The following is a 12,339-nucleotide window of genomic DNA, read 5'->3' on the forward strand; positions in this document are numbered from 1 at the left end:
CTGATATACTAGTTTTCAGAAAATAATGAAAGGTAAAGCACATTTATAGGGCCCTACATGTACTCTGAATACAGCTATGAGTAGAAGTAGTATAGTATAGAAAGAGTTATCTGTCAATGGTCCAATCAATGAATTACTTTGAGTGATTTCAAAGCACCAAGAATTACCAGCATGTAAGAATTATCTGTTGCGCCAACACTAGAAACATTCTCAATACTGTGTACACATTTTATACGACAAACTTGTTTTGGATTATTTTTGAAAAATACAGGGCTTGTTTTGTAGCAGAGTTCAATGAGTTGTAACACATTGTGAGAAAGTTCTGTGCACTTTACCTGAACAACCATATGTCAGTCATTATTGAGTGTACTTGAGTCCAAATGCAATACATCTACTGGAGATTTTGTCCACAAACAAAGAATAGAGTTGCTAAAACAAACCTTTCAACATATTGGCATAGACAACAGAATACAGAGGTGTGCTAAACTTCTCCACTGCCAGCTTATTCATAACAGTGGTTTAATTTTAATGTTCAAAATAGTTATGATTGTTGTTGTTGTTTTTATTTGTTACATTTGTACTAACAACTTTTGAAGAAGTTACTGTACATTTACCAAAAAAGTGATAATAACTAGTATTATACATCTGTCACTGTAACGCCATAAGTTACAGCATGCCGTAATTTGTGGTATTTTATGGGGTATTTTCATTCTACCATATTAGGAAATGCCAGTCGATACTTTCACTGCACTGTCTTCAGGCATACTTTGAGGTATCCTCGTAATAAACTTGTATTGTCACATGACCTTATTTATTTATTTATTTATTTATTTATTCAATAACACTCACCCCCCCCCCAAGGAGATGGAAAAGGTAACAACAACTATAAACATCATGGTGGATACATGTATCATTCATTGTAGTGACATTTAGTGACACAAGTGATAGCCTTATATTACAGATGTACCAGTATGTGTATCAAAAGTTACAGATGAGAAGAAAATCACATTACCTGACCATAGGTAGGAATAGGTGCATCTCCGGAACACTTTATTGTACTCCATACTTTTGTTTTGACATTTAATGCATACAGATTATTGCTACTGGCTTGACCAAATGGGAAACCAGTACCGCCGTACACTAATATTGTATTGCCACTAATAAGCATCGACATTGACGCCAATTCCTCTGGCATGTGTCCTGAGGTTTCAACTTCTGTCCAGAGACCAGAAGCAAAGTTATAGCACCATAGCTAGAATAGAAGAAATAAAAAATAAAAGGTTATTAGAGATGGGCAAAAAAGATCACTCAGATTCTCTATTTTTGCCTATTTATCCTTTGGTAAAAGTATCGTCATAACATTGAACGTGTTTGGTAAGTCCTACACAACAAGGATTCACACAAAGCAAACATGGGTAACTCAATTCACCTTCCCACAATCAAACATTTCCTGTTTTTCGTTTGGAAAATCAATAATAGTTCAACAATGTACACTGTTCTGCAGACTGTTTTCTATTGTAAATACTTTTCACTCCAGTCTGCCCTACATGTATGCGAGGACTGATTTTATAGAAGTCTTGAGTTAAAATAAAATCCCCCAGTATCAAGTTGAGTAAGCTTGTTGATTGCTGGTGAAGTTGGTCTTCGAGGAAAAAATAAAATTATATGTGACAATATAGATGACTTGAGGTGCAAATAAAAATGTTGTGGTCCCTGATTTTTTTCGCATTTACACATATTTTGTTTGTAAAATGTGAATTTCATTTCACTAAATTACAAATCCCATAAATATAGTAAAATGATTTTCAAGATCATTGTATCAATGTATGTTTTTCTGTTACGTCAATGACACGCCGGTCAAATTAGTACAACTTAGTTGCGTCACAGGAATTCTTTGTACGTCAGTGAGACGTTACATCAGCTTCCAGATAGTGTTTTCAACTTGTTAAATGATATAAATAAAAAAGATGTCCACGCCTTTCTCACAGTATATTTTACCTAAAGGCACACATATTAAAAGTATATTTTATTGCTTTAATATTTACTAGTACAATGTAGCTGGTATCGAATCAAAATTTTGGGATTTTGAATTAATTTTCCTAGCTGCAATAGTGTGATACAAACTGCATTCAATGATCAGATATTAAAGGTACTGTGGAGATTGGTTTGAATGAACATACCGTATCAGACAGAAATGTTTGTAGCAGGGTGAAAAGCATGATGGGTAATTTGAAAAGAACAGACTTGTAGTGATTTGCACAGATCTCTGTATCTTCTGAAATTAATAGCAACACTGTTAACTGACAAAATGCTGTGCTCATATTTATGCAATTTTCTCAAAGTTTTTGGTTAATTTTTTGATCAAAAAATTTTAAAAATATGGAAAAATTTATTATTTTGTATAAGGTGACTATAGTTGATTTTGGCATTTGAAAAATACAGTATAACTATAGGCTTTCTTTGGTTACTTACGAGAGCTGAGACAGATCAATACACCCTATCAGCCAATTATTCAAGAGAATTGCTAACCTATAACTACAAAACAGTTAATAGTGCTCCAGGGTTATCCCCAGAGCATTAGAGAGTAGGGACCCACATCACTAACCTATAATTGTGAATAAACAATAAAACACAATTACCATAACAATGAATACAGCTTGCAGGATAACAAATTACATTGTTCTATGCAAATTATCTGTGACACTCATTTTTTTTTGCTGTAGAGAACTAACACTGTCAGCTCCCTTCAAGACATCAAATTGGGAAACTATTTGCTGTTATGAGTACAAGAGACGTTCATTTCATATTCATTTGTATGTAAATAAGACAAACCCATGCATTGTCATGCTAATTTATGTAATCAACAGATAAATAGCTCGTAATTTGCTTTTAGAAATTACTTTTGATAATTGTCAACTCTGACTAAAGACACATTCTTAATGGTTTATTTTTCCATCAATGAACAGGAAATTTGAACGGTAATCTATTACTTGGGTGAGCAATTCCCAAGATCTGATATGGTGTTTTTGCACTCGCACCAATGGAGGGGGCTCTGAGTGCATCTGTCTGTGCATCCGTCTGTGCATCCGTCTGTGCATCCGTCTGTTTTACTGATATCTGAAGAACTGCTTATTCATTTGCCATTGTACATTTGGTACATTGAACCTGATTAGTTTTTTGGTTAACAACGATGCATATTAATTACCTAATTTGCATTATAATCACACTAATCTGACTAACTATATTCAGTGAAACTTTGTAAAAACTGAATTTGCAAAATAATATTTTTTCATTGTAACTTCAAGTATCTCAAGAAAATATCACATAGATGATTAGTAATTTACATATTTAAAAGATTTGTATTAAACAAGCCTTCTCACTGGTTAAACAGTGACCATGTAGGGTTCAAAGGCCAGCAAAGCAAAGTAAGTCATAAATGGCGCCCTCAGGATACCCTATATGATTTAGAGCAAGGCGATTGGTGGAAATATTGTTCAATCAATGGTGAGTTGTTTCTTTAGTAGTAACACAACAGACTGAAGTTTTTAACAGGTTGCAACATGTAATACAAACCAAAGTTAATAATTATTCAAATTTAAACAAATTAATGACTATGGCACTAAAATGCCATAATACTTGTTTCAACAAAAACTGTTGCCTTGACCTGAGGCTGTATATTATCAGCTTATATAGGATTGTACAAGGGTTAAAATGATTCACTTGACCATTGGCAATATTATCACTATAGCTGATTGGTATTGTATAGATTAGGCAATAAATTAAAAGTTGAATGGGACATTACTGGATTTGATTACAGGCACACCTCCACTGAAAGCATATACCCAGTAGTATAATGGATTAAAGGCACACTTACATTAAAAACAGATACCCAGTATTGTAAGATTAAAGGCACACCTCCATTAAAATCACATACCTAGTTCTATATTTGATTAAAGGCACACCTCCATTAAAACCACATACCTAGTACTATATTTGATTAAAGGCACACCTCCATTAAAATCACATACCTAGTACTATATTTGATTAAAGGCACACCTCCATTAAAATCACATACCTAGTTCTATATTTGATTAAAGGCACACCTCCATTAAAATCACATACCCAGTACCAGTACTGGATTTGAATTATAAAAGGCATACTTTTAATTAAAATATAAACCCTGCTTTAACAAACGTCAACCAAAACAAAGAAATTTCTTTATATAATTTTAACCACCCCTAGAATCTTGTACTGTAAGAGAGTTTTATTGAAATATGCATGTGATATATCATGGAAACCAACATACCATATTTCACCTGATAGCATCAGAATTGCAGTATCTAACTTTTTTTAGACATAATGGCACCACATCCATCAACTCCAGCGAGCATTTGTGAATTTATGTAATCTCACCAGAAAAATCTCCTTTTACAGGATTGTGTGTTTACATAGACTGTTAATGTAGGAGAAACAGAACTGACATTGTTTACAATGGGCTCATTATAGTGATAAATAAGAACAAAAAAAAAAAAATATTTTCATATTCAAACATTGTAAAATGGTGTCTCATGATATATCAAAAAGCATTGAATTGGAAATAAATTGATATACAGTATATTCAGAGAGGCCATCCTCAAAACAGATCACTTTGTAACAACCAATACTTCAAAGGTAGAACAGTATAATTTTAGATTTAACAGTTGTACATGTATATGTGAACTTCATGTATGTTATGACATTCCCAAAGCATGCTGGGAATCTTAACTTTTAGAATGACCTGAATCAATCGTACCAAAAAAAAAAAGAGGTGGGCAACATCAACGGGGAAAGGACTGTTGTTCCGTGCAACAGATGTTCCATATCATGTGTTCAATTTATGTGCAACACATGCCTCTTTTATCACAGTGTGTCGTGTGTGTTTTTTCCAGTAGCTGGTCATACATTTTTGAAATTGACATACTACATCAATGCAATACTGATCAAATATTTTTTCAATCACATAATTGTAATTGTGTTGGGTTGGGTAAAAATAGCCTATTGTTCTAGTTTTCATCTTTCTGTGTGTATGCACTGTACAATATGGTCCATGTGTAGCATTTATTGAGCTCTGAGCTTAGCCAGCTTTCAAAAATGATACCTATGTAAATTGTGCAAAGCCTATTAAAATATATCTCATATTAGTAACATAGTAACAATACAACAAAAAATAAGTTAAAATTATTAATGTTTATAATGCTTGCTTTAAAAAATTATTAGTTTTTATGAAAAGACAAAGCTAGCTTGGACCCTGAGTAATGCCCAGACTGTAATCTATGTACTTTTCACAGTTCAATTTAACTTTTTTCTTTGTTGAATAAAAATTTATAAAACATTGATTATTGGCAGTGTCTCATACGTGACATGATTTTGAATTTTGAGGAAAGATGTTATATTACGTCCCATTCCTTTCTAGTGTCTGTGATTAAATTAGGAAGGGTGGGATCAAATTTAAAAATCAATTTTTTTTAATCTTTGTAAGTATGTTTGATCTGATATGTATAAAGCAATCAGTCTGTAAGGTGATATATTAGCCAGGCTGCTTCTGAAAAACTCAAAAATATTACTATGCATACACATTATTGATAGGGAAGAATATTAAAGTCTGAAATATTGTAGACAAAAAATCTTCAAAAAGAAGTCTGTCAGCTTATATAACTCCACTGTTAGTGACGCACGTTTCACAGGCAATCTGTAACACAGTATAAAATAGAAATGTGCTGAGTGAATTAAGACATGGATTTGATGTAGGGGATATTTAATACACAACACAATTGGGAATAGGGTATTAAACAGGAATCCTGTTAGGTGAACATACAACACAGTCTGAGCATAACTTAACATTTATCTAGCTTAGCTTGCTTTTAAAACTGCCACATATCTAAATAGTACCAGGGTAATCTGCCTAAATATGTGTCCTATGAGTAACCAAGGTAAACACTACAAATAATAAGTTGAAATTATTGATGAAAATAATACACACTTTTTATGAAATAGGAAAGCGAGTTGATAACCAGCATGGCAGTTAAGTTACGCTCAGACTGTACTGTAAATCTGAATTTGTTGGAATGCACAAAGATCTAGAATACTAAAGTTGATAAAAACAGCTGGAAAAAAAGTACAGTATATGATAGCAGTCTGGTAAATGTCAAAACCATTTGTATGATGGTTTTTAAAAAAATAAGTCAAAACACTTAGACAATTACACGAACAAATGTGTATATGTACCTTTATATGAATAACTAGGAAAAATACAATCTATGAATAGTGAGATGAAGAAATACACCAATCACAAGAAATTATTCTCTCTGAAATCTTTTTTTTATTACTGTTTAACACTGTTTTATTTTTTACCATAATTGTTGAACATTATTTTTAAGTTTCAAGACAGTAAATAAATAAGCCATGCATGACATAGTCCCTGTTAGTTATCAAATCTAAGTTATATAGTTTGGTTTATAGTAACATAGTACAAGCACTTATTCATATTAAGAAATATTGCTCTAAAACAGCATTAATTAAAACAAAATGGCCACGGTTTGGCAATTTTGAATCAGAGCATCAAACCAATACTTATACATGTATAAGTATGACATGATGCATAATGAATATATAAAATTTGATCATCAGTCAAAGCATGTCAGAGATATGGCACTAAAACCGCGCTAAAACCACAATCAATAAAACTAAATGGATGTAATTCATATTGAATTTGATCTGAAAAATAAAATAAAGCGCATCAGCCATATATCTGCATATCTTTGCGATGATATATAATAAACATTTATAATTTAAACATACACATGTAATGAGTCAAAGCATATCAGAGATATGGCACTAGAACCACATTCATTAAAACTAATCTTGTCTAAAAAACAAAATTATGTGCATCGAAGTCCCATAATGTCCAATGTATGTACCAAGTTTGAACAAAATCCATATGTAAACGAAATGCTTGATTTCGATGATTTGTCAGTACAAAATGGCTGCCATTCGGTCATCTTGAATCAGATCGTGAAACAAATTGATGGGCATATGTATAATATTATGTATGATGTATGTGTGAAGTTTGAATATACTAGTAATTGGACAAGCCATATGTTCAGATGCAGAGATGCACAGACACACAAACAAACAGAGGTAAATCCATAAGTCCCCATTTTCGGACTGCATCCAAACAGGAACTAAAATAGGCACATATAATTTGACAGCACCCCCTCCCCCTCCGGCCATTTCTAGCATCACAAATATGATTATTGACTTTTTTAGAAGACAAAACAATTTTCTTTGCAGAACACTGCCTCTGACCAGAAGCCCATACAGATCATTTAAACTGTTCTTAGTTAGCTCATTAAACCCAGTGAACAAGACAACTTAAGTGGAATTCCAACAAAATTGTTGCTATAGAGTCTCAGTAACATTGCAACACACGTATATGTTTAAATACAAAACAAGGAATTCCCATCGTATCAGTTGCCATGAAACTAATTATCCATTTAAATAGTTTAAACATGTCAGAGATATGGCTCCAGAGCTGTTTTCATTAAAATAAAATTGCTGACGAGTTTGAATCCAATATGAAAAATTCTTGATGTATCCCAAGAAGCATATGTGAAGTTTGAATGTGATCAGTCCAGGCATGTCTGAAATACAGGTTGAGACACATGAATAGGGACACAGAGGTCAATTCATAAGTACACATTTTCGGACTGTGCCCAAACTTGGACTAATAATCAGAAGATGGATGCCTTGTGCTCGTATTGCTTACAATGACAGAGATTGGATTGCAAGATACTTGTCAATATCAAATTATATCACATCTACCTGTATAAATGGATAAGCAGGATGCAAATACACACATCCCATAGTAATCAGAAAAGTCCCTTTATGAATTCAATATTTTATCGTTATTTGCAAATGAAATTAAGAAAACATTACAACATCAATATCCATCTCTTAAAGATTATTAGATAAGATTGTGTAATGCCCAACCATACCATATATAATACATGCATCAGTTTTTAAGAGACAGGTATCCCAAGAGTCTTGGAGACATACATGCATGCTATGATGTACGCTTGGATATATAGCATATACTACAATAATAATATACATACATGGGTTGAAGACTATATCTACATTATATTAAGTTGGCGTAAAATGTAGTCCCTGCAATTTTATAAACTATTCTCTATAAATATCAAGACATTATCAAATGTTGTCATCTTCCACAAAATATTCATGTTTAAAATCTCTGACCGTTAGAATGTCATAATTTTTCTTTTCGATTTGGTGCAAAATTTAACAAATTGTTTTGTAATTTTCTACATGTACACTGTCAACCCAACAAATTCAATCCTTTAATTTTTACAAATTTCACAATTCAAACTGAAGCGAGAGAGTAACTAGATTGGGTATTTATTTATGGCTTTTTGGAGTCAATGGTATTATATTCACTCTATTTGCAGCAATATAAACCCAAAATACCGAATCATAAAAATATTATTTATAATGATAAAACAATTTAAATTTAATCACATGTGCTATGAATAGAATGATACAGTAATCTTGCTGTAAAATTTGAACCAAACAGACATACACGAATTGTCACAGGGCGTGATCACAAGTTTTGGATAAAATATGAAAGATTCATATGAGTAAAGTTGCGATTAGTGTTCAAACAGTTAAACAATGTCATATTCAGTCTGTTTGCTTAGTCATAATTAACACTTAATTTGGATGTAATTATTGAAAATTAAGATATTTTGTCAGGAAATTACAGTGACATATACTAGCATATCTTATTTGCTCATTAGAAGCAAATTGAAGCCCATAAATATGTATAACGCCAGAAATCTTATTTCAGCTGCCTTTTGGTGTATGCCACCTAAATCTGTCACTTGTCATGCAGCCTATTTTGACAAGGCAATCAAATAGTAGCATATGCACTTTCATTGAAGTATTTTACAGGTGTCTCTTGTTTGTAAATGACTTTTTGCCATTTTTGAATTCTCCACTTTGGTGTCTTTCTTATTGAGATGCATCAAAGTTTTCAACTGAACAATTTGACAATATTTTATTGATTTCATTTTGCAGATGTCTTCCACTTAGTATATATTAAAGAAACCCCATTCTTGTGCATTTAAATTTATTTTCTTATTGAATGAATGGCCTTCTGCTGATATTATTGAATTTTATAGAGAAATTATCAAATCCCTTATATTTCATGCCAGAAAATATATTGTATGAGCAAAGCAAGAATTGTTAATACCATACCCTGGGCTGGGGCTGGCCTGTTTAATCATCTTTGGATAAAATGTGGATTACAGTGCACACTGCCAAACTAGTCCCAGTCTCTCATCATCTGGTATTGTCACAGCTGCAACTCATAGCACATTATAAACAATAAATATTATTATATGTTTTTGCTTTTATTTTATTTTTAGTGTTTTTTGCTTTGACATATGCCAAATATCTTTGTTTGACAAACACTTCAGTACAATTAGCTTTGGAAAACATAATACAGCGTTATCAGGATTAAACAACAGTTTTAATGTACAAACTGGCTCAAACATGTTCAAAATATGTACACCAATGACCCTTGCATGCCATACTGTAACTAACCCAGACATTCATTTTTATTGCAACAGGTCTCAGAAACACACCCCTACTTCAATCAGCCAGACGTGTACTCATTCAGAACTCCACTAATAGTATGTGATATTTCATACACAGGCCTGTTTCAACAAGTCTGCTCACCTCCAATTATGCCCCCTAGCTACAGCCTGTCGTATTGCACTATTTACAATTACATTATCATTATCAAATTCTGCTCAGTAATGTCATATTGGAGATAAATGCCAAAATCAAATTTACAACCACGAATTAAAGTTTGATTCAATCAGTCTCAGAAAAAAAGACGTTTCCTGTAAATATGACAAAAAGCAAACCCCCCTACAAACAAATTTTTTTTATTTTGTTTTAAGATATATAAATCCATAAAATGTGTTGTCATGACAACAATCTATATAATTCAACTCTTAGTGCACTGTACACTAAAATTTTATGAGAAACATTTGTATAGGCATCACACCAGTTTCAAGTGCACAGTAAACAATGTGAAGAGAATTTCATGAAATTTTGCTTTGGTGCGTACCCAAATAAAATAGCGAACAATTCTGTGAAGGTGAAAATTTAACAATTTGAAGTGACACAATAAACTTTTTCCCGCTCAAAATGCTGGTGAAACATTTTGCAAGTTTCTATAATTTTGTTGTTAATTATGAACCAAATTAACTATCTGCAGTCTATGTTTTGATCACATTTTGCAAACAAATGATATTTTTTGTTATTTTATGGAAGGTGACAAAAGTCAGCTTTAGCACACAAAGGGTCAACATTTTACCTTAATCAGCTTTGGTTTAATTATTTAGTAATTAAAACAGTGATGCAAAAAATACAAAGAACCATAAAAACAGTCACAAATTGTACATTCACAACATGTGACGAAAACCGCGAATTCAGCAGTTTCTGGAGGTAATATGGATGTAAAGCTACACCATGAATTATCGCTATCATTACATCAGCCTCAATAGAGCCTGCAATAAAAGGTGACGCAACTGGGACAAGAATAAGAAAATATTTATTGCTCCCACTGGAAAGCTCTCTCCCATAATGTGCCAAATTTGTCGAGGCAGATTAGGTTTATTTCATCATTGTATTTATCTTGATTCAAACTTAACGAGGACTTCATACACCTTGGAATCATTCATTGTAATGTACTGTAACATGTATAACGTTTGTTGAGAAGTAAGAAGGTTTTAACAAGACACATCCAGGTATATCATGGATTTCAACAAAACACTGAATCTTGTACAGGTGTATTATACATATCTGTCCTTCTCATACTGTTATCAGCATTGTGATAGTTTCAAAGGTTTCTTTGAAAGATTCGGTTTGTCTGGATCTGAATGGTTTACACGCATGATATCATTATTCAATTCCTAATTACCTAATTAATATTATAATGAACAGGTTTCAACAACAATGTCGAACTGTGATACAGTAAATGTTAATGACATTTCCTTCTTTGAGTGACAGTTGCTGCATCTCGGCATTCCAAGTAAAAGGTGTGGCATAGTGATTGGCAGTTGTTGTCTGTATGCATTCCAAGTAAAAGGTGTGGCTTAGTGATTGGCAGTTGTTGTCTGTATGCATCCCAAGTAAGAGGTGTGGCTTAGTGATTGGCAGTTGTTGTCTGTATGCATCCCAAGTAAGAGGTATGGCTTTGTGATTGGCAGTTGTTGGCTGTATGCATCCCAAGTAAGAGGTGTGGCTTAGTGATTGGCAGTTGTTGTCTGTATGCATCCCAAGTAAGAGGTGTGGCTTAGTGATTGGCAGTTGTTGTCTGTATGCATCCCAAGTAAGAGGTATGGCTTAGTGATTGGCAGTTGTTGGCTGTATGCATCCCAAGTAAGAGGTATGGCTTTGTGATTGGCAGTTGTTGTATGTATGCATCCCAAGTAAGAGGTGTGGCTTAGTGATTGGCAGTTGTCTGTATGCATCCCAAGTAAGAGGTGTGGCTTAGTGATTGGCAGTTGTTGTATGTATGCATCCCAAGTAAGAGGTGTGGCTTAGTGATTGGCAGTTGCTGGCTGTATGCATCCCAAGTAAAAGGTGTGGCTTAGTGATTGGCAGTTGTTGTCTGTATGCATCCCAAGTAAGAGGTGTGGCTTAGTGATTGGCAGTTGTTGTCTGTATGCATCCCAAGTAAGAGGTGTGGCTTAGTGATTGGCAGTTGTTGTCTGTATGCATCCCAAGTAAGAGGTATGGCTTTGTGATTGGCAGTTGTTGGCTGTATGCATCCCAAGTAAGAGGTATGGCTTAGTGATTGGCAGTTGTTGGCTGTATGCATCCCAAGTAAGAGGTATGGCTTTGTGATTGGCAGTTGTTGTATGTATGCATCCCAAGTAAGAGGTGTGGCTTAGTGATTGGCAGTTGTTGGCTGTATGCATCCCAAGTAAAAGGTGTGGCTTAGTGATTGGCAGTTGTTGTCTGTATGCATCCCAAGTAAGAGGTGTGGCTTAGTGATTGGCAGTTGTTGTCTGTATGCATCCCAAGTAAGAGGTATGGCTTTGTGATTGGCAGTTGTTGGCTGTATGCATCCCAAGTAAGAGGTGTGGCTTAGTGATTGGCAGTTGTTGGCTGTATGCATCCCAAGTAAAAGGTGTGGCTTAGTGATTGGCAGTTGTTGTCTGTATGCATCCCAAGTAAGAGGTATGGCTTAGTGATTGGCAGTTGTTG

The 12,339-nt window shown here is 33.7% G+C and overlaps 1 protein-coding gene across 1 annotated transcript in view; it reads right to left on the reverse strand.

Annotated features, from left to right (window-relative positions):
- The window catches only part of LOC100366574 (kelch domain-containing protein 10-like), a 79,253-nt gene that overhangs the window by 53,329 nt on the left and 13,585 nt on the right, over positions 1-12,339 (reverse strand). The window contains exon 3 of the mRNA XM_002741153.4: positions 1,013-1,252. Within this exon, the coding sequence (XP_002741199.1) occupies positions 1,013-1,252 (240 nt within the window). The remainder of the gene's footprint in view (positions 1-1,012; positions 1,253-12,339) is intronic.

Source organism: Saccoglossus kowalevskii, chromosome 3 (genome assembly GCF_978046115.1).
Source record: "Saccoglossus kowalevskii chromosome 3, keSacKowa6.1, whole genome shotgun sequence".
Taxonomy (NCBI): domain Eukaryota; kingdom Metazoa; phylum Hemichordata; class Enteropneusta; family Harrimaniidae; genus Saccoglossus; species Saccoglossus kowalevskii.